Source organism: Salvia miltiorrhiza, chromosome 8 (assembly GCF_028751815.1).
Source record: "Salvia miltiorrhiza cultivar Shanhuang (shh) chromosome 8, IMPLAD_Smil_shh, whole genome shotgun sequence".
Classification (NCBI taxonomy): domain Eukaryota; kingdom Viridiplantae; phylum Streptophyta; class Magnoliopsida; order Lamiales; family Lamiaceae; genus Salvia; species Salvia miltiorrhiza.
In genome coordinates, this window is record NC_080394.1 from 7,008,403 (window position 1) to 7,036,051 (window position 27,649).

The window sequence follows — 27,649 nt, forward strand, 5'->3', positions numbered from 1 at the left end:
GAAGTTTTGAAAAATATTTCTTATATTTTGAAATATTTTTGATAAATTAGGTATAATTTGCGGTTTAATATGATATTTTTAAACTAGTTATTATTCCAATACTAATCAGTTAAGAATATACTTATTTATTGATTTGCATTTCCAATCCCATTGCTATGAATACAAGTCGAAGAAAACGAATGCTCCTTTTGTCCAACTAGGCTGCATTTACTTTGTTTGTTGAAAAGATAATAGTTCTATTTCTATATTTAGTCATAGTCTTTTCATTTTCTAATATCATATCCTTATAATAAGTAATAACCATCTCCATTGTACAGTCTGTTATTCTTCTTGGGGGTGATCCAAATTTGAAAATGTATTTTTGATCTAATCTTGAAAATACGAAAATACACACATTAAATGAAGGCATTGTATACAATTTATTACATTGCAATAGTATTTTTTTAAAAAAATATCTAATCTGATGGGACGCAATAAAGATGAATTACCAAGTAATCTTTTGCTTAAAAAGCTAGAAAAAAGAATATGATGCTAATCGTGTTAACGAAGCGTACATGGTTCTATTGCTTTTTTTTTTTTTTTTGCATGAGTTCTATTTCTTGTAGGACCTTAATTTGCCATTATTGATCCGTTAACTTTGTAATAGTATTATAAGGTAATGTCTCCTCTATAAAGCGAGAGTTCAGAAAAGAAAAATTATGGATAAATGTCAGATTTTGGTTGATTTATAATTGGAGATGATAGTTGCAATAAACAGAGATGGGGCCATACATGAATAATTTTATTTATTTTTTGAAATGGGCCATGCATGAATAGTTAATTGACTAATTTCACCTAATTATTATGGAGGCATGACAAAAAAAATTAAATTGATTTATTTTCAGTCTCCTAGCCCCCTACTAAGGAACAGCTTTTCCTGCACAAGAAATTTAAGATATGTTCTCCATAGTCAGCAATATCTGCCTTACTCCACAAAAATTTATATAAGAGGATTTTATGGATTAGTAATCGTGATTTGTAGATCAAATTTATAATGCTAGATCATATGGCTCAACTCCCTATCATGATTAAATGAAGAATATATATCAAGTTTTCGATTGTTGATCTAATGGGTAGAGTTTAATTACTTAAGCCAACTCCAATGATTTTCAATATCGTGGAAAGATTGCTAACTAATGCAACTTTAGCATAAAAAGTCTTTATGGTATTTTTAGAAGAACGAATATGATATTTTGCAAGAAAAATTGTAGGAGGAAGAAGGAATGAGTTGTGATGAATGAAAGTGAGTTGTGATGAATGAATGAGGGAGAAGTATTATTTATAGAGAGAAAAGAAGATAAAAAAAAAAAAGGAAAATGGATGCAAACGGACGAAAGAGCCGCTGGGGAAGAACAAAAAAAAAAAAAAAAACGGTCGAAAAAGCCGTTGAATTTTTTTTTTTTTTTTTTAATTTCTGGCGCGTGCAGAGCACGCGCCTTCTCGAGGCTACCCGATAACTCGAGAACTCCTCGAGGAGCTCCCCCCGCATCGCGCTCCTCGACGCCCTCCCTCTCCTCGAGTACCCACTCGAGTACTCGCGTTGCGGGTGCTCTTACAAATATATAAATTAGAATGACAAACTCTCCTCTAGGGTCGATTTGCATTCAAGTAAATAAAAATTGATTTTATAAAAAAATATCAATCGACTACTAAAACAAAAGAAATGTGTCTTCCCTAGGGATAATGCTGATTCCAAAACAAAAATTTAATGAAATATAAATTAAATAAGTAAAACGAAGAGATGTGTTTTGGGTTATGAGTTCAAATCAGCTTGCAACAACAAATCGCTTTATCTTTCCATAGTTAGAGAGGGCAAGAAAAGAAACTTGGAGAAACAGTAAGAAAGCAAATCTCTCTTTTTTGACCGCTTAAGTCTTGATTAACAAATGATTCCTCGTCAAATGAAGAAAGACAAAGAGACACCAACACAATCTCTGTGAACTTTTTGTCATCAAATTGTTAGAAGTATTATTTTAACCTAAAGCAAGAGAGAGAACTATATTCTCCATAAAGACCCAAAACAAAAACATGAATAACCCATAACACAAACAACAAGCATCAAACTTGAAGCTTTGTCATTTTAGCCCACACTTTTTTATCTCATCAACCACTACTGCTGAAATTATTACACTAAAGACAAATACAAAACACACACACAAAAATACACATATGTTTATACTAATATTATAAGCAAAGGCAAGGAGGCAACCTGACAATTTACAACGTCTTCTGTAAACTAAACAGTAGTTTGCCCAAATGAAAAGGTAAGAAAACAAATTAGTACAATGAGTGAAGCATGAGGAACAACCTCTTAAAACTGAATAAGAAATGAAATAAAGCTATATATATATAATAAGTGTTGTAATTACAAAAGAAGCTTAGTGCCACCAAGAGTGTCTCACTGGTTCATTTATCCACAGTTGAAATGTGACTACTACCCAATATCATCCCCAAAATTAAATAAATAATAATCTTTTTTCCCTCAAAATGATTATTCTCCAAAATAACAAAAACTTTTGAGTTAAGCAAAAAGACGTGAAATCCCCATCTTACCCTTTCCATCGAATGCACTGTGCAGTTGGCCTTGTTTTCTGCCTTCCTGCCTTCAACGGGCAGGGCGTCTGTACGGGCAGCACCATGCAGTTGTACTGTAGGCATAGAGAGGTGCTCAACGGGATCTCCACCGTCGGATTGATCTCGATCCCGGTCAGATAATTATGCTGTAAATAAAGAATTTCTATGCTGGCCGATAACAGCCGGTCCACGAAGCTGCCCGGCACCTCACCCGTGAACCGGTTGTTATTCAGAAACAGATTCTGAACCGTTGAGAACAGTGGCGATAATCCACCGGAGAGCCGGTTGAAGCTCAGATCCACGGTGGGGATCCTCACTTGATCTAACGGTTGGACTGGACCGGAGAATTCGTTTCTCTGGAGTTGGAGATTGCTGATCGGGAAACTGAATACGTTACCCGGAATGCAGCCGCTGAACCGGTTCGAGCTCAGGTCCACGTAGTTTAAACGGTTCAACCGCGATAGAACCCGGTCCACCGGGCCGCTGATCTTGTTCCACGACAACGAGAGGTATTGGAGAGAGGGCGGCAGCCCGACCGGTGAGAGAGAGCCGGACAGATAGTTGTGCTTCAAATCGAGCCGGGTTAGGGATCGAGAAGCAAACGGCGGAACCGAACCGACGAGGCGGTTGTGGCAGAGAATGACGTTAGACAGGCCCGGCAAATTTCCGACGGAGAATGGGATACTTCCGGCAAGCTGGTTGAAGCTGAGATCGAGCGTCTGTAACGAGCGGAGCTGGCCCAAACCTGCCGGAATCTCGCCAGAGATAAAATTCCGGCTGATTGCTAAAAAACGCATGTTCTTTAACTGGGACAGAGTGTGAGGCAATGTCCCGAAAACCCGACCCGGAACGATGGTGAACTCGGCTAGGGCGGAGAGCTTGCCGATGGCCGGGTCGATCCGACCCGTGAGGCCGGGAGACCCGGCCCGGGGATCGCCGAGATTGAGGGCGATCACTCTATCTCCGTCGCAGTAAACGCCGGCAAAATTGCAGGGGTCCGACGTGAAATCCCAGGAGGCGAAGTAGTTGGAGCCTGGCAAATCGTTCAAGCTCTTTCGAATCGACTGCAAGGCGAGGAAATCGATCGGGTCGAGCATCGCATGCGCCGCGATCATATGGGATAGCAGTAGTACGACGCCGTAAGCGCACGCCTTCGTCGACAAATGCTTCATTTTTTCTGAGTTCGATAATGCCAACTAATTTGCGCCGCCTCAGCAAAATGCAGAAGAAGGTGGCTTATAAAGGACTCGCGAAAGTGCTTTTCCGTGAATCTTAAATGGCGACAGCATCAAAAGTTGCAGATAAGTGTAAATACAGACACAGTTGTTGAGGAAAAAGAAAAGAGTGGCTTCACATGAAAGAAACTCAAGAGGGAGAGAGAAGAAAAGAAATTATCAAGAATTCAAGTGGGAATTCGGATTTTTTGATTGTGTAGCTTCTGGGAGAAGGTGGAAAAATTGGGTGCAGCCTGTATCTACTCTGCGTGTCTGTAAACAAATTAGAGATTTTATTCATAGAGCGAGAGCCAATTTTGATTAAAAATAAATGATTAGGGTTTAGCGGTTGATATTTGGGGGAAAAATTAATTCGGGAGGGTTTAGCCTTGTTTTGTAGGAGAGGTTCGGAGTGACAAACGGATGTCCGAGCCTACAAGGCAGGGGGTCCGGGTCTCCCTGATGGTGAGTTTTACGGGAACCACGTGACGGCTGGGTGGTCGGAGTCTCTTTATTTTTCGCTTTTGTTTCCCTTTTTTTTTCTTTTTCCGGATTAAGATAAAATTTCATAATCTTAACTTTTGACCGGAAAAATAAAATACTAAATGAATTTTGTGTTTAGGGTGGGATGATGGTGACGTGTGGAGGCACGTAATAAATATGACCGCCAGCTAGATGGTGCCACGTGGGAGGAGGTCGGACAGCGGGAGGTGGTCCCGGTTGAGTTCTGCTGTGATCGCCTGTTTCGCGGTGCAGTATGTGTGTCATGGTACAAGTGCAGTTTTGTACAGGTCTGTTTTCTTGTTGACTAATAGAGTCAAGTATGCGTGAGATTGACTGAAATTTGATGTATTGGAATATCATGTTTTCTTTTTTAGTTTATATATGAGATACTTTTAATTTACGCAAAAAATTTGTCACATAGTAAATAATAATTCTTCCGTTCTACTTCACTTGACCTAATTTCCTTTTTGAACTTTCTCACTTAACTTGACGTATTTCTTTGAGTAATGTACTACAATAAATATGGGCTCATGTACTTTATTTTATATTACAATCTTACTCCCTTTTATAACTGTGTCGAAAGAACTAGGCCAAGTGAAGTGGAACAGAGAGAGTACGGGTTTTAATAAAATGTGAGCGAAGTTGTTAATATAGTAAAAATTAAAGTTTTATTATAAACTGATCGAAAAATAATTATGATAATTTGTTTGTGGATGGAATAAAAATGAAATATTTTTTTATACATAATTATTGTTTTTTTAGCCAAGTATTCACATAGCCATTTTTGAAACAAGAAAAAAAAATAGTCACTTTCATAAGAAAGTACTTTTTCTAGCCAATTTTCATTGTCATGAATGGCCCTAGTGTAATTGGGAGAAAGCTAACAAGAAAAAAACAAATCGATTATTTGTTTGAGTGAGAGAAAAAAAAATTATGAGTGTCAATATAATAAAGAGTAAGTAGCAAATGCACTCTTAGTTAACCCTATAATAAATGACGAAGAGGAAAAAGTATGGATTCCACTACGATATTTGGGGTTGTTGAATTTATAGTTATCCAAATTTTTTTTCTAGAATTATAATTATTCAATTTTATTAAAATTGAATTCACTAACATAACAATGGTATAATTTGCTTAAGAAAACAATAGTAATTTAATTTACTTTGATATATAATTACATATTTTTGTAGGTTTCATTAGGAGTGAAATAGTTCTCTTATCCCCTAAAGAAAAGTTTTCTTATACTATTTGCTTACACAGTTTTAGGCAAATTGAATATTTTTTTCCTCTAAACTAGTGGACTTCATTTTTCAAAACATTGAACTTTATTTTTAATTATAAACAGTATTTTTCTATGACCTTCATAAATCCCTTTTTTTTTTCTTTCATTTCAAGGGCATTAGTTGCCACAAAAAAAAGTATAGAAAAACATTTTTTTTTTCATAACGACTATATTATCCGTTTTGGCGAGTCTTATGTATTAGTATTAACACTTAGGGTGCAATTCCATGTCAGAAACTTGTTGATGAGGTTTACAATAAGAATATGTATCTTAGTATTGTTTCATATAATTAATTATGCGTTAACTAATATGAACTTTAAGTTATTTTCATATGGTCGAAATTAGTTGCGGATAAAAATATTCGTAAATACATAGCACGATATTTAATCAAATTTATAATCATCACATAGTTTGTTAAACATTGTAATTACAACATCATTTTTACTGATGAAATGATGTTGTGTTAGTTTCAGCAAAAAATAGGGATATTATAATTTGAAAAAAAAATTGAAAGGTGATATTGTGCATGATTCTAAAAGTTGTACTGAAATGGTAAGACCTGTAAAGATTGTGTCTATTTGTTACGATTAATTCAAATATATTTGAATGTATTGATGGGTGAATCAATTTGATATTAAATGATGTTTTTTATGTATCCTATGAAATTGGTATAAGTTGAAGTAAATAGGTAGGACGTTAGAACTTCGAATTCGATTTTTTTAAAAGTTGAAAGTGGAATTGATATTTTACTTGATTGCTTCATTTATATCTGAACTTCGTTCCAACGTTGGCTTCATAATAAATTTAGCATTTATAAGCCTAACACTCAGTAAATGATTTTCTCATTTTCTTGATATTGGAATTTTGTAAGAAAAATGTCAAGACACCCTACCCTATCCTTTTTGGGAATTTTGTATTTACCTTTATTTTTTGTTCTAAGGGATAAAAAAAATGAAATTTCTAAATTTAATTTATTGGTCTTTTTACGATGTTATAAATGGGTATCGTGTCTTCACGATTTCACTCTAGCACGAGCATGAGCTTGCTGGAAAAAAACTAAAGTTAGAATAATGTATGATCAAATTAAAATTCTAATTTTTTTAGTGACAAACTAAAATCGCAATCAATATGATTCGAACCTAAATATTGTAGTGTATTTATATTAAAACTATTTACAATCCAAAGTTAATTATCACCGTCGCCGTCGAGACATTGAATTCATTTGGATGCTTCTTTTCTGTAATTTACGATTTGAACACGAATTTCCCTTTCTTCTCTTTGATCACAAATTTGAGGATATGCTTTATATCCTCCCTTTTTAGTTAAAGACAAAATTCCAACTAAAATACAGCCTCAAACTGAATAATAACATAATTTGGACGATTATTCATATTTCTTCTTTATTTCTTTCTTTATTCGAATCACGTAACTAGTTTGCTTGGAAGGATGTGCATTTCTTTGGTTTTTTGCTAAACTAATAATCATAGAATTCTATTTGCACACTATCATGGTACAATGAATATATTAATATAAAAAATATCAATATTATTTAAGAGAATGCAATTAATAATTATGTACTTTCAAATTGTCCACCGTCCGTGCATGTATAGGTCGGGCTCACACAATAATGTGCACTAGTATTTGATATCAATTTTCAAGACCTATTCAAGACCACAAACTAGTATAATAAAAAAAATCTTGATTTATTTAATTTATTTTTTAAATAAAAATAGGACTTAGTTATTTTATTATATTTTCTACATTGTACTATTTTTTAAATTTTTTTTTGCATTTTTATTACTTAATTTATATTTTAATAAAAATAAAAAAGTTATCAAAAAATTACAAAAAATAACTACAATGTAGAGAATATAATAAAACACCTAAAATTTATTTTTATTTTAAAAAATAAGCTAAATAAATTAAATTATTTTCTATTTAAGTAAATTGTGGGCATCATGGCTGTTTGTGGTCTATTTAACTACAATGGCTGTTCAGCTAAATAACTACAATGGCTGTTTAGCATCACTCTTAATCTATTTATAATTAAACTATTGAGCACCATGCATGCATTAAAGTATATAATTTTCCAATGACATTTTATTTTTGTAGATACTTTAGTTTTTCCCCCTGCATCTTCAAATATGTGTCATACTATTATAGAATTTTTTTTGTTCGATAAAGTGTCATATTGTAAAATGTTAAAGTAAAATTAATTAAACTAATTAAACTTCTAATTACACCCATGTGTTTAATATTAAATTTAAATGCATGGTCTTCATTTCTTCTTCTTTTTTGAGCATCTTAAAGTTAAAAAATATAATCAAGGTTATATGTGTAAAATTATACTTCATCTTAGTAATTGTAATTGTGTGTCACATGACACTTATCTAAATACGGAGGGAGGATTTATTATCATTTCGTATTGTTTCAGTTTGGGCTGATTGATACCTTGCCATGTTTTTAATTTTTCAAAATAATTACTACTATTAATTATAACAATCCACGTGCATTTTATTTTTCTTTTGCTTTTTTGCTTTTGGGTCTTTTTAGAGTACTAATATCATATGTAGCTCTCAATCTCAATTGTGGGAGGACCATTATTTAATCAATAATAAACAGTAGGCGTACGTATTATTAATATCTACCAGTCTTTCTTGACAAAGATATGTAGTTAAGAAAATTAGGGTCACATCTACTAGATTCTAAGACAATTTGTGAATTAATTGTGTATACAATGATATGACAATCTTTTCTTGGTTTTAATTTATTTATTGCCATCACCAACCTTAAGTCATTTAGTTATAGTAATTGAAGTTTAGACCTCGTCGTTATATTTGAGTTTAATTAATCATATATGATTATTATTTATAAACGTTGATAAATAAAAATATGAGATCCAGATAGAGTAAAGAATAATGTCATGATCTCTTTAGGAAGGTCCTCATCTAATAATAGACATTAGGGCAGAAAACGGTGCATCAAATTAATAATATAGACTAGGGCATATGCTATGAATAATAATGTGATACATATAGGATGGTCAAGAAGATTTTTCATTTATTAATTTGATATTTTTATTCAGTTATTCACTTAATGATTATAGATGCAGGTGAGATATGTGAGTGTATGTAATTATTGTCTGATAAAAAAAGAAAAAAAAAGATATGTGAGTGTATGTATATTAAAGTGTTAGCGATTTGTTGTTGGAAGCTTGAAGTGAAAGACAATTTGTTAGGCCATAAAGTTACACACAAAAGGGTCTATTCATAAATGCAAATTCATGAATAGCCTAACCTAAAAAAGATTAATTGCCCAATAATTGTTGAAAACATAAATGCAGATATACAACCATGCATATATATTAATATATTATAGTTGCTAGCAGTTCAATTATGTATATGCACAAAAAGGATATTGGAGTTTTCCTTGAAATGGAAAAAAAAAAGGCTCAAGTTTGTTGATGCCATGATAATATGAATGCAACAGTATATATTTTCAAGAATTACAATATATTATTTTCATGAAGAGGGAAGGTGTCGATGAAATTCAAACTCGAGATATTTGACCTCAAAAAAAAAATCGTATCGACTATTTGGCCATTTCCAAGAAATATATACTCCATTTGTTTAGATGGAGAGGTATCATGCATCCGAGTTGCTTTACTCTACAACTACATGATGTTTCAATTTAGCAAAACGTTTATGGAATGGTTTGAATTTGGAAGGGAATGAAAAATTGAAAAGGTTGGATAAGATAGTATTAGGATTAGGATTGGATTAGGTATATTAATGGAATGAGAGAAAATGAATTTCTTGTAAAACGAAATGGGCCTTCCCCTTTGTATGAGTAAACTGCACGGGGATGTGTGCTCATTGCACCAACCCCAACCACCCATCATTATCACTTCAATTCAATCTTCTAACAAGCAAATGAATTTATACATATATAGAATAACTTGTTTTATACATATATAATTTACATTTGATGGTTTATTTATATTTTTGCGAATTTGAGTCTTATCTCATCCTGATTGATATGGATCGTCAGACACAAGATTAAAAATTAGAAACTACTAATATGTTCTAGAAACCATAATTCATTCAAAGATCAACAACTTAGATTAGCTCCTAGTTCCTATCATATGATAGTGGGGAAAATGAACATACTTGCATTAAAATAAGACTCATATGATAATAAAGATTCATTGTCTCTTCATTCACCAAATTCACCTTATATCTCCAATCATAACCAGGGGGCTTAGCCCACTGGCCACCAGGTCCTCACCTTTATTATGATAATAAAGATTCATATTTGATAGTATAATATTACTTGTAAAATTCTAAGATTATGAAAGAGGTAAATAACTCTAAAGTTGCAACTACATTTGATGTTATTTTGCTAATGTGAATAGGAATGTCATGTGTGTAAATTTATAAAGTTTAGGTATCATGTCTTTATCATCCACCTATACACTCCAATCCTCTGATAAAAATCATTACTATGTAGTGTGCCCCCTCCATCCATGGATCTTGCATTCTCTAGCTTCTCCAAATTCATGGAGAGAGAGACTTGCTTCTAAACAAAATAGTGAATCATTAAACCATACGCTTTACACTGCATGTTAAGCTAATAGTGTAGCTTTTACTATTGGTTGAAGCCCAAACTAATTCATGAAGAGAGAGAGTTACCACAAAAAAAAAATGATTAACCTTAATTATTCCAGCACCTAATTTTATGTGTCAGTGATCATAAATTGTACTAGTGATATTTTCCCAACTTTCGAATGGCAACAAAAAAACAGCATTTAGGAAGAAAAAAAAAAGAAGAAAGAATAAAAACTTTGCATATACTGATAGTCTGAAAAGCAAAAATGAAGAAAGAAGAATAGACAGAGAAAGATGGAGCAAAAAAGCAGATAAAAGCGTGGCTGTGAATTGCAAAAGCCCCCAAAACGGTAACAAGTTACAGTGACTTCACAAACAGCATGCTATAAAAAGATAAAAACAAAAGATTCAGCATTCACAGCACAACTCCACTTACACAAATATTGCTCAGATTCACAGGGAATTTTGCCAACACTTTTTCTAGCAACAATAAGAAAAATTTAATTATCAATTACTATGACTTAATTTATTATAAATGATTCTAATAGAGAATCTAAGTCCATCACAAATTAGGTTAACAATTGCGTAAAGGAATGCAAAAAATGGGTGGGCCGGCCCAAATTTAAAGGGCTTTGACTTATAAAAACAAAAGGAAAAGAGCGTTGAAGAAAATAAAGCTATGGAATCTCAAATACTTATCTTCATCTAATCTATGTACAAGTACAAGAAAGGAACAACAAAAAAAGCAAGAAATATAGAAAGAAGCTCCTTATAAAAGAGTTTCAATATTATTCCATGATGTTCTTTTTTTTTTTATGTTTAATTCAGCATTCACTTCTAGACAAAAGTTATATTGTTGGTTTTGAATTGCGTGGATAAACTCTAAATAATAAATCCACATATCAAAGATAAAATAAAAAATTAAAAAAAATCCACATATCAATTTTTAAGGAAATGGTCACATTAATGTGTCCACTGATTGAAATGTCAGCAACAAATGCCACAACGTATCATATTGAAGAAGAAGAAGAAACATGCTTTCCATTCCATTAATATATAGAAACATAAAATATGAAGGAATATCCACTATCAGTCCCACGCAAAAATCAACAAATTAGCAGAGGGATCTTTCAGGAAAATGAAGGGAATCTGATTGAAAATGTTCTGTACTAGTATTACTTTTCCATATTTCCTTTTCATTCTTTTTTTTTTTCTTTTTTTTCATGGAAAACAAATGTTACACAAATTGGAAGCAATTAGGTTATGTGATCTGTACAAGAAACATCCATAATATAGCAAACGTGAAAAGAGCATATCCCCCCCAAGAGCCAAATTCATCTTCTTATATGAATCCTTCTCCAGACAGCAAGAATGTTATATATACAACAGTATACCTATACATACCACAGAGGGTAGTAAGGTGTATGTGGGTATAGTCGTGATCCACGGATTTTGAATCTTTAAGCTGAAGAAGCAACTAACCTGCAATTTAGGGAGAGCAACACATTTAACATCAGTGCAACAAAGGCATCACGGATGTCTGCAGCTTCAAGTTAGCAGTCTTACCTTCTTCAGAGAAATCGAACATCCCACCAATCCAACCTTCCTCTTGAGGCCCTTCCTCGTCTTCCAATTTTTCCTCTTCATGGGTGTTATCACCAGCATTCGCCTCATGACTCATAACTTCAGTTGACTGGCGATGATCAAGGAACTCTGGTTTGTTATAGTACCCCTCCTTAAATAACGGCGCAAAATCTACAGTTGCATCATTCCTCGAAGGCATAAGGATGTCTGCGTCTGAGTCGGGATTATCAACATTCAGCGACTGCATCTCATTCCCCAGTGAGGATGACCTACTGATTGCAGCATTATCAACAAGAAGATTTCCATTGCAGGTGTTTCGTGACGGACAGGGAATAATTGGCCTACACCCCTTGAGACTGGTCGTATCCTCAGCGTGACCAACAAGTATTGGAGATCTATCAATGCTCATGTGATCCAAATCAAGCAAATTCTCCATTCGCCTGGATGATCCTGATGTTAAAAGTACAGACTTCATGTTGTTAATTATAAACATAATTAAAAGTGAGAGATATGGTAAATGCATAAAAATGAATGAAAATGGAACTATCATCCAGAAGTAGCATCACTGCAAATCTACAAACTATAAATTATCCCCAAAGGAACATATCTCAAACTCCAAATTATCATCCGGAAGTAGCATCACTGCAAACCTGTACAGACTACAAATTCAAAGTACCAAAGGAACACAGTTACAACAAAAATCGCAAGGACAACGCGTCTTACCTCCTTCTGAGCTTTCTGTAGAGCTAAAAGAGGGTGGCTTAGAATGAGAAATAATACTTGCTTCATTAATCTTTTCTTTAGTTTGACAATTATTCACGGAAGCAATAAGATATTTTCCATCAGAAGGTATAGACCTGCACAAAAGAACCATGTGATATACAAATAAGAAGTGTAGCTAACCTTCTATTGGAGCATATATGACAAATTAAAGGCCTAAAAGAATACAATATAACTTATATAGAATAACCATCATTTCATGTTACATCAGGAGCTAAGGGATGACTTCCACTAAGGATGTTTTCTCTTTGGTTACAAATCTATCATGAGAAAAGGAGGGATCTACAAATTTCTACCTTTAAATCCCTCCTGTTCTCATGTTAAATTACAACCAAGGAGAACACCCTAAAAGGATACACCAAAGAGGCCATCATAGTTGCAGTTAGTAACCAGAACAGTGACCACCAAAAGTTTAGTTCAGCAATACCTCTCCTATATACCACTGCATCTTTCATTGCCTTTAAGAACACTACCATGCCCATCTAACCATATATACACGCCACCCATGCTATTCACTCATGAAAATGCAACTTCGGAAAATGCACAATTTCATTAGACTGATCATGCACAAACAAAATCAATAGACTTAATATTGTTCATATATCCGAAAGATCTAGGGTTGTCGTACTACAAGATGTTGTGATAGAGTTTGAGAGAATATTTGAATCAGAGATGTGGTCACTATACTATGCAGTAACCTTTATTGCTGCTTATCTCATATTCTATGAACAGAGTAATTTTCTTTCCACTAGTGAGGGGTTTTCCAGGAACTTATGGATCCAACATGCCCATATTGTATTTAACGTATGATCTGAGAGAATTTAAAAGGCATACTGGATGTAAACAAGTACAATAGCCAAGTATGAGGTACTGACCTGTCAACCCAGCCAGTTCTTGCTCTAGGAAAATTGTCAAATATTGGCAACAAATCTTTATGCCTTATTTCAAGCTCATGTGAAGAAGCCATCTCAATTTCAAACTCCCCACCTCGATAACATTCTGCTCTTGGAGGTTCCATTACGTGAAAATGCATCTAGATCAACAAAGCATATTGAGTTAAACAAGAGCATCACTTCCCTTATCAAAAAAAACATCAGAGATCTATATGAGTATACCTTTGACTTTTGCCATATTGGTAACCTGCCAGAGTTTATTTGCACTTCTGCATTTGACAAATACCAGTGAGATTTATCTAGTGACTTCAGAGAATCAGACTTAGCCAGTTTCTTGTCACCAGTTGTTGCATTATCCTGAAAAATCATTTTGGAATCCTCATCAATTTCAGCATCATGCAGTCCATCAAAGATACTGCCAGAAATACACTCCTCTCTCTCCATATTATCCAATCTTCTGCATACATCCCACCATTGAGTGGGTTCTACTTTCACCCTTAACTCCTCATTTTGAGGGCTGGCTTGTGGGGCTGACAAAGATTCAGTTCTACTCTCAATCAGTTCAGGGCCCATTGAGGATAGAATTTCATGCTGAACCACAAAGCCTGATGGGGTATATACTAGGATATGCTCCAGCGAAGTACCAGTCAACTTAACATCCAGAGAGCCAGTAGAGTTAGAATTGTGAAAGATGGCAGCAACAGCTCCAGAAGGCACCCATAACTTACCCACCATTGAAGCAGCAACATTGCTTACTGAATTAAGTAAGCCAGAGTCGCTGCACTTAATCCTGGTGATAACGGAGAGGGTGCAAGGAGATGGAGGCAAAGAAGGTTGCTCATTTACAGTAAAAGATGATGTAGACCACCATGGCCGAGTGGAAGCTAAAAACAGGGAGGTACCTTGTCCAGGTTTATGTAGAGTATGAAAACCTTCATCTCCTCCAAAGGGAGACAGAACAAAGATATGACAAGTTCCTCTTGCTGATACAATAGCAATCCACTGACTGTAATGACTAAAGCAGATATCTTGGATGACCTGATAAATAAGACAGGAAAAAACAGGGGCAAAAAAATCAAGACGTGGGTTATGAAAGAGAAGAGTGAAGTAGAGAAAAATAGGCAAAGATCAGCGTGTATATACTTACAGCACTTGTTATGCCGCGATAAAGCTTGTAAAGATGCACATAGGCTGTGCTCCGGTCACCAGAACCTGATCCCCCCACATTTATGGAAAGGCATGATCCTAAAGATGTTCATGTTATTTCCATGTACAGAGGCAGTAACCAGAAGGGTTCCACTTGGGTCAAAACACAAAGCCGATATTGGACTTGTATGAGCCCTAAATTGTGCTATAACCTCTGAGCAAACAAGGTCCTTCACAACAATCTGTAATGATCAAATATAGCGAGGAGGAAAACAATTATTGGTAGATATAGAAACTCAATATCTCTAAATGATAGAATAATAAGATATTACTGATCTGCACTTACCACACCAGCATTCTCTGGTTCGGTTGCTGCTAGTTTCCCAGATTTCCAGCCAGGAGAACCACTAGGACTTTCAGGAAGCAACTCTGGATAATACTTGGAAAATTTCTTGTATCCCATATCCCCCAGAGTGAGCAATCCCGCTGCTAAGTGTTTGCCAGACTCCACAGCATAACGTGCCATTATGGTGCCATTACCAGGAGATGTGGATGGACTTACACTAGAGGCAAGGCTTTTTGGACTCACCCGCCCCGTATTTAACAGAAATGGGCGATTAGGGGGATAAGCCAACCACCTTGACCCCAAAGCCATTGGACCATAACCTGTATTGATTCCAAATGATCCTTGCTCTCCAACTCGAGGTACAGGATAGGTTATAACTATGAACTTCTTCTCAAGAGTAAGGGTATCAAAGCAGTAAATCTGAAAAAATAACAAATAAACTAATTATCCCCCATGCTACCAGGTTCATAAGAAACTGGAATTTGAAGTAAGGGCATTTGTACTTATTCATCTCGTAATCATACTTGCATAGAATCTCACTCTAACAATCAACTATACATTGCATATACTAGGACCCGCCAATTTAAGTAATTTTCTCATTTGAATCAGATCGTCCAAAGTTCCTATCACAAAAGGCAGGCTTGCCAAGAGAACAGTATTGAGTCCAAGTCACAATCACATAGGCAAAATGTGTCCAACCAAACTGAAAGGGAAAGAAAGTGCAAATACTACAATCAGGCAATCGAATATCTTATCTACTCAGTCCACTTATTTACAGTGCCTTATTTATTCATGGAATCATTAATTATACCCTTGCTTCTTTTTCTTTTCGTTTCTTTGGGGGGGGGGGGTCGCACGTGCATATTGTAATCAAGAAAGCTACGCTCAATCGCAAGAACACAGGTACTTACTTGTTCTTCAAGACCAATAGCTACTACTCGGGGACTGCATCTAACCATAAATACTGCTGATTTGAAGTCAATAACCTTTACGTATTCATTCGACTTCATTGAGTAAAATCGAACAGCAGTAGGCGGTTCAATGGGGCACCCAAATGATGTTTCTGTCAAACCATATCTGCCATTGCTTTGGCCAGTATACTGAACTGACGGGATTCTTTCGTCCTCATTCCCACCAACCACCACCAGTAGAGGATGTGACGATTTGTACTTTCCAGTACCATTACAATTTGCAGGAGCTGGAAGCATCTGTAAGAAGGTAACTGGTCCATCACGCCTAGAAACCAATTCACTTAAACCAGAGGCATCCTCAACATCGAAGACCTGAAAACCTTTCAGATAGCCAAGTAATAGGACACATCTGACGGAAGTTGCACTGAGCTCTAATTTGTCAAAGCCAGCCCACAAAACCTGATAAACAAAATAAAACTTAATGTGTAATCAATGATTCCAAATTCCAATTCAACAAGTACTTTAAGAAATTGACTAGAAAAATAACAAGTGTTCAGAAAACAAGAAATAAAATAAAAATGAAAAAGTTGGTAAATTCTTCGCAAAATTTAATCTTTCGAATCAAGAACGTGGTAAAACTAAATTCATATACAGAAATCAACTTAGAAAACCTAAAATACAGCAAGGCACAAAATCAATCAATGAAATGAATAATCAACTTCACGAAACAGTGAGTAATTACTATCAATTATCCGGATCAACTTTTGGCGAAAAAAACCAACTTCGGCCGATTCTCCAAACTTATACGACAAACAAACAAGTAACTGCCGTCTTGGATTCAATCAAGTAACAAAAAAGGACTAAATAAAATAACAGAATCCACTTCAAACCAGAGTCGAGTATAGCAAGACGATAAACGATTACGGAAATGGGAACTCCGCCGGAGACAACACAGTCAAAAACGAAGTAAGGAATATCGACCTGCTCCTTCCGATCGTCTCCAGGGGAGGAAATGGAGGAAGCAACGGACGCACCGGCGGAGCGCACGGCGGTGCTAGCATTCGTCGACACCGTTTTGATACAAGACGATATAATCCTCAAAGAATTAGGCAGCAATTTGCTGGTCTTCCCCTTGCCTTTCTTCATTTCTCCAATAGAGATACTTCCTATCCTCAATCAAGTCCGGCGGTGCCGAATTTCAACCTTTCCCAACCGCCACCGCCTCACCGCAGAGGTCGGAATCCAGTCCACCGCCGTCGCGCACCGCCGCACAGGCCGACGCGTCAGCCGAGCTGCCGTCGATCATCAATTTCTACGATCGCCGGAGAGAAATGAGGACACCACGCGAAACAGCAGCAATAATTATGAGACGATTTCGTAAATTTTTTGGTGAAATTTGTGGGGTTTGACTTGAAGCGAAAAATGCCTGTGTTTACTGTGTATGGACTCGGTTCGATTATATATATGCGTGTTGTGTGTGTGTGTGCCGCACGCGATCCCCTTCCGCTTCCTATGATTCTGCTGTAAGCCAAATCTATCCACACCCCAAATTCACTAAATTTTAAACACCAAAACAAATTGAAATCTCAACATACACTATCCTTTTGGATTTCTCTTTCCTCATAATTCTTGTGTTAACTCAATTTTGGTGTTTTATTTTATATCCTTTTTTGGTATGATGCATATTAATTGTAATCAATTACATACAAGGGGGATCTTTGGGTATTATTAGATTATAGATATATTGGATAAGTGATTATTATGAATTGTGTAGTTTTAATTTGGAGTGCCGTGAACTACTAAATATAATATTGTATGGATGTTATCACACGGTTACGAATCATATACAGATCATTTTGCATTTATTTGTGAATTGCGGGTTAATGAACCCAATAAAGCCAAGTGATTTTTAGAATAATTGTTACTATTATTATAAGAATTATACGAAATAATATTTTGTAAAATTTAAAATTATGTCAGTAATGCTATAAAATAAAATTACATAATAAAGTTACCAAATGTTAACTTTAGCAATTATAGTAACTATTATACGAAAATACAATACTATAATTCAAAATATATAATTTAAGAAATATAGTCGACTTTTTTCACGTATCTCTATGTTTACTTTGATTTTGAATGGACAATGTTGTCCGAACTTAATTTAGTCATTTAAGTTTATTTTAATTTTCAATTATTTAGTAGATCTTGAGTATGTAGGCGTGCAAGCAAATAATAAATGTACATTTAAAATAGGTGGTTTGTGATTATTTTTACAGGTTTATAGTGATGGGTAAACAATTTTGACTTGAAAAACGAGATTTTTGTGGGCGGAGGGAATTCAGAAATGAGACCTATGCAACATTCTACCGCCCATAAGTTGCTATATCTTCTTGAGTGGATTTTTAAAATGGCCACTTTCATATTGTAAAGATAAAAAATGTCCACTAAAATAAAAAACTTAAAAAATGTCCACTGTTACCAAAATACCCTTCACATTAAAAATTAAAAAAATGTCCACTTTACATCACCCCTTTAAAAAATCCCGCAATTCACAACCAGTGTGAATTCACAACCAAAATTTTTTGGTTGTGAATTCACACTGGTTGTGAATTGAGAATTCACAACCAGTCGAATTCACAACCATAATTTTTTATTTGTGAATTCACAACTAGTCGAATTCGCAGCCAAAATTTAATTCACAATCAGTCGAATTCACAACCAAAATTTAATTCACAACTAGAATTTTTTGGTTGTGAATTCACAACAAACGAATTCACAACCAAAATTTAATTCACAACCAGATTTATGTTGGTTGTGAATTCACAACCAGTGTGAATTCACAACCTGAATTTAATTCACAACTAGAATTTATTTTGGTTGTGAATTCAAGTAGTTGTGAATTTGAGTTTTTAAAGTTTGAATTCACAACTAAAACTAGAATTTATTTTTGATTGTGAATTCGAATTTTAGTTGTGAATTAATAGATCTGATTGTGAATTCAAGAATATTAAGTTGTGAATTCATAAATGTGATCGTGAATTCAAAAACATTAAGCTGTTGTGAATTCATAAATTTGGTTGTGAATTTAAGAACATTAAAAAAATAATTATACAGCTCAATCAAATTGTTGTACAACAACTAAAATACAACAACTCAATCTACCATCAAAATACATCAATTCCTCTAAATCAACAATCAAAATACAACAAAAATATTATTCGAATCAATTCAATCTACAATTAAAATACAACAATTCCTTCGAATCAACAATCTCAACATTCAATCTCCGAACAATCTCAACAGATCTTAGAACGAAAATCATTCACACAATCTCCATAAATCTCCATAAATAAAAGCTCAATCATCAACTCATGATCTCCATCCTCTAAACGAAGCCATACACAGACATGACAAAATCAATAATCACAATTCAGACTTCTGCAAATTAGCATCAAAATCCCATCATAGCAGAATTTCTGCAGAATTCCAGACTTGGAATCCCATTCCTACGGACACAAATAGTAGAAACCTTCTTAAGGTTTGCTCTATTCACCACTGTTACAGATCTTGATCTGTTGAAACATTCCTAACATTAAATCAAGAAGCCATTTTTCGCATAACCAAATGTCACCAACACAGCAACATCAACACATCACTATTATCTTTGCTACAACTATAGAGATACATCATCTTGCATAATATGTTTGCTTTCTGCATTTCTAATAATGTTATTAAAGAATTGAAAAAAAACACAAACTTGGGGCTGTGTGTGTGCGCGTGAGTCTGGGGAGGGGGGGCTCCGGCTGGTTTTATGAGGGCGGCATAAGGAGGGGGAGGACCGGCGGCGGCGGTGGAGGCGGCCTGTGACTCCTGCTGTCCGTCGGTCAAGAGAGAAAGAGATGGGTGGTGCTACTGTCGTTCGGAGAGGAGTCAGCAGAGCTGCTGCTGCTGTGACGGCGGCGGTCCGGTTGGCTGTGGCTGCCGTTCAAAGAATCAGAGAAGGAGGGAGGCGGCGATGGCGTGGTCCGGCTGACTGCTGCTGTTCGTGCTGGAGCAAGGGGGGGGCAGATTGGTAAGAGAAGGCCATTTTTTTCCGGCGATGGACTGCTGCGGCCTCAGCGAACCCATGAATCGCGGTGGTGGCAGCCTGTAACCGCTGCTCGCCGAGAATCAAGGCGGCCGACGGGTGCGGCATAGACTGAGAGAGAAAGAGTGAAGAGAGAGATGAAAGAAGAAGAGAGAGAGAGAGAGAGAATTCGCAGATTTAGAGAGAGATGAGGTAAAAGAAGGATAGAAGAAGTATCCGAGAGAAATTTTTTATTTTTAGGGGAGGGGTATTTATTTGTCTTTTCAATCAAAAAATGGACAAGTTTTTTATTATTTTTATCTTATGAACATTTTTATCTTTACAATATGAAGTGATAGTTTTATATATTTACTCTATCTTCTTTGTGAAAGTCGTGCATATAATTAAATATGCAATTATTATAGATTAGTATGGAAAGCAATGGCGGATCCGGGGGGGGGCTAGAAGGGCTGAAGCCCCCTCCTAATTTTTTTTACTGTAAAATTTTCTATTGTTTAGATAAAGTATTAGTTAAGTTTTTTTTATCTCTTAAATATGTTATAAATGTTATACAGAAATTTAAAACGATCACAAATGTTCACTAAATATATATAAAATATTCAATAAACGTAAATAAAATTATTAAAATATTAATATTAATAATATTTATGATTATATATGAACATTTAAAATATGTATTTATTTATTTATTCTTTTATGAACATTATTTAGTTAGCTAGTGTAAGAGAAATTTTGACCATTTAAGATTAATCAAATCATTATAATTGTGAATCAATTATAATCCCATCAAATGGATTATAATCATAACACTATTGCATTAATTAATTTTTAATTTCTTAAATATTTTAAAGGTGTTATATGACCATATATAATATAATCATAGTAATGAAACAAGTATCAACATATTAAGGAAAAATTATTAAATTATTAACCTGAGTATCGCAAATCGGTTAAGAAATGGAGAGAACTTGAATAACAAGTAAATGCACTAAAAATAGCTCTTGTATTCGAAAGAAATATTTTGGGGAGTGTCATTGTTGGAAAACCATATTATGAACCATTATTGTTGGAAAACGCTGAAAGTTCGGGGTTTTTTTTATCACCTTTTCGTCATCGAATTTTGTATAGTGGGACATTTTATAGAAAAAATTGAAAGTTCGAAAATTTTTAGGAGAAAATAAAAGTTCGGGACATAAAACACTATTAACCCAATAACATATTTAGTAAACGTAAATAAAACCATTAAAATATTAATATTGATAAAATTTATGATTATACATGTACTTATAACATACCCCATCTTTCCACGATATTATTTCTATTTTATGGACGGTACTGGTTTTAAGAAAGTGGTGAATAATAGTTAATAGTAGTGGTATTATTATGAGTGGAGTTGCTATAAATGAAAGTTGAAATGATATTGTAGACGGACTAAAATGATAAAAATGAAAATGATATCGTGAACATGGGGAGTAATATTTATTTAATTATTGTTTCTTTAATATTTAGTCAGTTATTTATGGCTTAATTGTACAGCGTTACAATTGACTAAAAACATGAATCTTCAAAATATAAATCTGATGAATTAAAACAATTTTCATAGTAGATTGTGAGATAATAATAGTTACATATCAATCGATCTCTTTAAGGATGCATTGCTTAAATCATTTAAAAATCCAATAACAGACATGGTTTCAAATTTTTACTCGCTCCAACATCTATGATAGTTCTTACTATCTCCTCCGTTTACGAAAAATGAGACACAATTACCATTTTTGGCATCCACAAAAAGTGAGACACCTTCTCTTTTAGTAAATGACCACATATCTTTCTTTATCTTTTATTTTTACAAATACCTCATACTTACAAAAAAAATAATCCTTAATTCAATCTCAACCATTCATTTCATATAATGATGAAATCTTTTCTCCACTTACATACAAATTATCAATCATTTTATTAAAACTTGTGCCCAAAAAATACTACTCCGTCCCACGAATCTTGATATGTTTTCCTTTTTGGGTCGTCCCACGAATTTTGACATGTTTCCATTTTGGGTAATAATTATTACATTCTCTCTCCTACTTTATCACTTTTATTACCTTCGCTTTCCTACTTTATCACTTTTATATTTTATTAACTACACACTTAAAACACTAATCTACAACTCCTTAATTCCCGTGCCGAATCCAAACGCGTCAAGATTCGTGGGACGGAGGGAGTATACTCCATTTTTCATGGACGAAGAAAGCATTTCAAAGGACGAGCAATAGTTACTCCAAATCATATATTGTACTCCCTCCGTCCCACTGTATCTCAGACTCTTTTTATAGACTCTTTCCTTTTTGGGTAAAAGTTTTTTCCTTTAAACACTTTTTTTACTTTTTCACTTACACACAAAATACACCTTTCTTAATTCTCGTGCCCAAAAAAAATATCTCACTTACAGTGGAACGAAGGGAGTACGACCTAAATTTTTTGAGACTAGTATATTATTAAAAATCATTAAATTTTAAGTATAAAAATTATTTTATTTAATATATATATATATAATGTCTTTCCTGCATCACACGGACACAAAACTAGTCGAACATACATTCTAACATATAATTATATAAATATACTAATACAAATAAAATCATATGTACAATTACATATGTATCATAACAGCTACCTTTATTTTTGCCCTTTGTAGCTGCCATTTCCAGGCAATCATCATTGTACTAATGTAATTGCTAATTTGTCCTATAAATCTTTACCCTATTAATCACATAAAACTTTGTATATATTCGGATGGTCCAAAACATGCCTAATTGCACTCGAAACAAAATTGGTGGTACCGGTTTAAGCTTCGAGGGCCGAACGCGTTCGCGCGTTAAGGCCATCGAAGCTGTACCTCTCGGCGCTGAAGAGCTCCTTGTAGTACTTCTTCCAGCTTGACAGCTTCTTGCATTTCCTGATCAGGTCTAGGCTGCCGCAGCTCCCTCTCAGAAGCAACAGAATCTGCATTTTGTCATGGCGTCGAGCATCATACACGGGAATGAGACGAGCACGGTGCATTTCAAGAAAACGAAAAATTAAAGGGGCGTGCCTGGCTCATTCGTGGCCGCTTGATCGAGGATTGCTGGACGCATAACGAGGCTGCCAGGATCACGAGATTCATTTGCATGGCGTCGTAGTTTTCAGCAAGCGATGGATCGATGAGCTCATGGATTTTGTTCTTCTTCAGCAGAGGCTTAGCCTAGCATAAGGTAAGTAAAGTGGCGATATCAACTCATCAAATACCATGTAGCCAAAACATGGTACAAGTGCAGCAGCTCAAAGTGCAGGCTTACCCAAATAACAAGGCTTTGCTGCGAATAATCAAGGGCGCGGCGCCCAGTGATGAGTTCCAACAGCAGCACGCCAAAGGCGAATACATCAGTTTTCTCGTCGACTATTCCATGCATTAGGAACTCGGGAGCTAGATAACTGCAGAGACAAGGATTAGGACGGATGTTTCGTGAAAATTCAACGAGGGTGGTGAAGTAAAATTGTTCAAGAACTAGGCCGTTTCATGGTGCACGTACGTACCCAAAAGTGCCTTCACATTTTGAAACGGTGAGGTGAGTCCATCGGTCCGGTAGCCATTTCGCGAGGCCAAAATCACATATCTGAATTGAAACTAATCCATGAGGACTAAATCATCACACTTGAAAAAACATGCAACTCTACAAGGTTTATTCATTGATATCAAAACTATGGAATCGGACCAGAGCCATCTAAGTTACTCCTAAAATTATCACAAATATTCAACAATCGATCCACCAAGTAGATATAAAACGTGATATTGGCTCCACAAACTAAACAAGAAACACTTTTAACATAGAGAATTTTAGAGTCTAGATATATTACCCGAGGTTCAAAATCCTCAGTAAGCAATATGTTTGCAGCCTTAATATCACGATGAATGATCCGCCTTTGGCAGCCCTCGTGAAGGTACAACAACCCCTTAGCCGTTCCCAACGCCACCTTGTAACGAGTACTCCATTCCACCTTCTCCCTTGGATCTGTTTCGTTATGAATAAAGGACAGGGAAACAACGTGGATTCAGATAAAAAAGGTCCATACAAATGCCGCAAGAAAAGTAAAATTATAGGAATCTTGCAATGATGCACTAACTGTGAAGCATAGAAGCCAAGCTTCCAAGGGGAGATAACTCGAGAACAAGGTACACTCCAGCTTCAACACCATAACCTATCAATTTAGCAGTATTGGGATGATTCACGTGCGCCATTATCCCGAGCTCTGTGAGAAAATCTGCAATTCTTTCTTCCATAGCTCCTTTTGTCAAGCGTTTGATGGCAACGAGCTGCCCCCCACGCAAACGTCCTCTATACACCTCAGCATAACCGCCCTTTCCGATCAGATAACCTAATCAGGAAAACACATCAAACACCATCATCCAAGGATCAAAAAAAGATCGATCTTTTGCAAATCTCAGAGGGCAAAGCTAGCTAACCTTGACAAAAGTTGCTGGTCGCTGTTTGGAGTTCTAACAAGCTAAAGTTCTTCCATTGAGGCTTAAAATAGTTCAAATTCGTATCAAGAAGGGCGTTGGGCGCGATACTAACTTGCTCCCTAAAGCTACTGCTAAATCTTTTCGACAATCCAAGCGCGTTGCGGGGCTGCAATGTGGCTAGCTGCCGTTTGGATTTGAATCTCAACAACTGGAAAAATCCGGCCAGTCGCGAGACCGGCTTAGGATCGATCTCTACTAGGGATTCCGAGGTGCTTGCTTTTGAGGAATCAGTTTGAGATTCTGCAGTTCTCAAGAAATCCTCAAGAACCGTGTCTGGTGAACTAGCATTTGCTTTCTCTCTCTCTTTCTCCTTCACCATACTTGAACAAATCTACTACTCTACTATAACCAAAAACAACATGTTTTTTTCAGCAAAATTGAAAATGAGGCACGAATATATGCAGAATTCACTGAAAATAAGCACAGAAATCGCTTGAAAGTGAAGAAACAAACAAACTAATAGCACGTATTTTTTTCAGCAAAATGCAGAATTCACCTAAAATAGCACGAAAATTGAGGAGAAACAAATTTACAGCAATGACAGCATAATAATACGGACAGCAAGCAATTTTAAGTTAATTTGATGGATACACAGAATCGGATTTGCAAATCGAAATGGTTGCCACTTTTTATCAAACACCTTGTGCTAATTTCAACAAGGAAGAAGAAAAACACGGATTTATTTCGCATAGTTACGGATCAAATCTAAAAGGGACTTTCTTTTTCAGTACGATTAAAGAATCAAGGTTGCGCCTCCATCAAACAACGACAGCACGTAGCCTTAACTGTAAGAGAATACCGTGAAAAGAAGAGTAACATAATTTGCTGCATACGTACGGATTGCGTAGGGAAGTGTAGAGAGATGCATACCATGGAATGGAAGCTGACAGTTTGTCGGAATTCTATCGAAGAATCTCGGACATAAAAGAAAACCAAGACAGGGATTTATCAGATACAGAGGTTACTTGCTCTGTTCTAACCAAACAAAAAACTCTCGATAGCTTCTCAGTTTTTGTAACACCGACAAAATATCAAGAACGTTTTTTTTTTTGTTCTTTTTCTTTTGGGGTGTTAAAATTATTGGTGATGGTGGTGGTGGTAAGTGTGCATGAAGGAAGAAGGGTGATGGTGATGATTATGGTGATGTTATTCTTGGAAGATAAGCTGCTGCGGCTGTTGGTTCACTTACCCCACCCCCTACCCACCTTCATTTAAAATAAAATAATTAACTTATTTATTTACTGTTAACTTTCTATAATATGGAAGTCGGGAAGAGACGATTTGAAATCCGATTAAGAAATAGGAAATCTCTTTTTTTACATATATATCTATTTTTCTAGTAAATTTTGTGTTTATCCAATGTTTATTTGTTCGGTCGGATTCCGTCAGCAAATTGGGCGCCGACAGCTGAGGTGTTCGAGTCAGACGAGGTGGTCGGGCTAAGTGCTGCCCACGTGCTATTTCTGCCTTCATAAATCATATGGGTCAAATTTATGGTTAACATGCAAAAATGCCCCAATTCTTAAGTTGTAGATGAAAAATGCCCTTCCTTATAAATCAAAGCATTTCATACCCTAATTGACATCCATACCCCTAAGCTATTTCCACTCTTAGTCTTACTATGTCCAGAATTGTTTTGCTAAGGACAAGTAAGCAATTGGAAATTCTCTTTATCTCCCCTCTTTAACCTAATTAAGCTTGACTAGTATATCGGCTGGAAACTTTCCTCGTGCCCAATAGGTTACCTCGGTAAACTGGGTCTGGACTGTGAGACAACGCCACGTACTGTTAAGCAAAAAAGAGCTAAAATTGGTAATTGTTCAAATTGATCCCGCGCTTCTCAAAATGGTATCAGAGCGGGTTTTTATAGAGGAATTATGTAATTTTTAATTTATTTTACGATTAACCCATGTGGGAGGAGACTCCATTGAAAATTTATGGATCCGGACGAGTGTCCGAGATGTGTACCATACAGGAATTCTCTACAACATGTGGAGAGTGAGATCACCCGTTTACTTGACGGACTCAACTGGAATAATCGAGTTCTCGTTACCAACCTACGGCGAGGAGAAGATGACAAGATTATTCGTGATATTATCACGATTCACGAGTATACAATTCTACCATGAAAATCTCATGGGACTCGCCGCAACCAGAACGGCGATTGAACGAACCAGAGAAGAGGCCCATCAGTCACACGACTAATGGAACACAAAGACAAGGCGAGCGTAGCTTTTCCAAGCTACCAAAAGATCGAGCCAAGCTCTTCCGACAACGTCAACTTGCGGGAGATCCAAAAAACGGTGGAATATTATGGCGTCAAGCTGTATGATCTACCGATGGAGCTGAGCAGAATATCACTCAAACAAGAGGAAATATTAACCCTCTTACGTGATATCCAGAGAAAAATGGAGGAGATCGAAAGGCGAAAACCATGTTCCGGAAAAATTCGGAAGCAATGGTCCAACGACCCGACGAATCCATCTCTATTTGATGCAGCACCCAAGGAGTTGCAGCCGAAGGACATAATCCGAATCATGAAAGGCAAATATTATGAATAGCCTTGACAGAATCGGATTAGATGATCTACAGGAGTTAGCAGAATCTTTTGCTAACCTCAACATGGTTGATCTAAAGATGAACCAAGGAGATGAGGTGCCCAAAACCGAGCACCAAGAAGAAAGTTCGTCAAAAAAGGGTGGGGCTTCAGATGATGCCAGCCATTACCAGCGAACTAGAAGACGCAGGCCACAGATGCGGGATACTCCTGTAGGGAAGGCCACACTTGAACCAATCCATCCCTATGGATTGATTCTCAACCTCGACGAAGCCAGCTTCAAAGATTGGGAGGATCTTATCGATGAATGGGCTTCAGCATTGAATATCGTAGTCACCACTATAGAGTACGATAAAAAGGAGTTTGCCAAAATCTTCGAAGCAAGTCTGGCAGGAATGGCAAAACAATACTGGGATAAAATCGACATCTCAGCAAGGGAAGAACTGTTTACTAGCACAAAACCTTATGACATCATTAAGGAAGCTACTAAACAGATCAAGATCCATTTCTTGGGAATGGGTTTTTTCGAAGGATCGGCAGAGGAGAAACGCAAGAAATATC

At 35.8% G+C, this 27,649-nt stretch overlaps 3 protein-coding genes and 1 long non-coding RNA gene across 6 annotated transcripts; all 4 read right to left on the reverse strand.

Moving 5' to 3' along the window:
* Positions 1 to 2,368: 2,368 nt before the first annotated feature.
* On the reverse strand, positions 2,369 to 4,614 carry LOC131000578 (LRR receptor-like serine/threonine-protein kinase ER2). The gene has a single exon (XM_057926581.1). The coding sequence runs from the start codon at positions 3,783 to 3,785 to the stop codon at positions 2,589 to 2,591; it is 1,197 nt and encodes a 398-aa protein (XP_057782564.1). The 5' UTR covers positions 3,786 to 4,614; the 3' UTR covers positions 2,369 to 2,588.
* A 6,621-nt stretch (positions 4,615 to 11,235) lies between these two features.
* Positions 11,236 to 17,367, reverse strand: LOC131000526 (autophagy-related protein 18g). The gene is given in 10 exon segments (XM_057926484.1): positions 11,236 to 11,702; positions 11,787 to 12,254; positions 12,528 to 12,661; positions 13,460 to 13,617; positions 13,700 to 14,515; positions 14,625 to 14,712; positions 14,714 to 14,865; positions 14,970 to 15,389; positions 15,881 to 16,339; positions 16,862 to 17,367. Coding segments are annotated over 10 exon segments (2,865 nt in total). The 5' UTR covers positions 17,027 to 17,367; the 3' UTR covers positions 11,236 to 11,697.
* Positions 17,368 to 19,027: 1,660 nt separating this feature from the next.
* LOC131000634 (uncharacterized) lies at positions 19,028 to 19,829 on the reverse strand. The gene is made up of 2 exons (XR_009093762.1): positions 19,558 to 19,829; positions 19,028 to 19,438 (listed from the first exon to the last, which is right to left on the reverse strand). It is a non-coding gene; the product is annotated as an uncharacterized LOC131000634 (long non-coding RNA).
* Positions 19,830 to 22,553: 2,724 nt separating this feature from the next.
* On the reverse strand, positions 22,554 to 25,861 carry LOC131000577 (receptor-like cytosolic serine/threonine-protein kinase RBK2). Of its 3 annotated transcripts, none has more exons than XM_057926580.1 (8): positions 25,402 to 25,861; positions 24,472 to 24,870; positions 24,132 to 24,383; positions 23,865 to 24,019; positions 23,544 to 23,623; positions 23,306 to 23,441; positions 23,062 to 23,211; positions 22,554 to 22,973 (listed from the first exon to the last, which is right to left on the reverse strand). In XM_057926580.1, exons 2-8 carry the CDS (start codon positions 24,848 to 24,850, stop codon positions 22,815 to 22,817), a joined length of 1,311 nt encoding a protein of 436 aa, XP_057782563.1. In that variant the 5' UTR covers positions 24,851 to 24,870; positions 25,402 to 25,861; the 3' UTR covers positions 22,554 to 22,814. The 3 variants fall into 3 exon arrangements, with proteins under 3 accessions (XP_057782563.1, XP_057782562.1, XP_057782561.1); XM_057926579.1 differs by having other exon boundaries at positions 24,472 to 25,316; positions 25,402 to 25,760; XM_057926578.1 differs by having other exon boundaries at positions 24,472 to 24,873; positions 25,402 to 25,759.
* Positions 25,862 to 27,649: the final 1,788 nt, after the last annotated feature.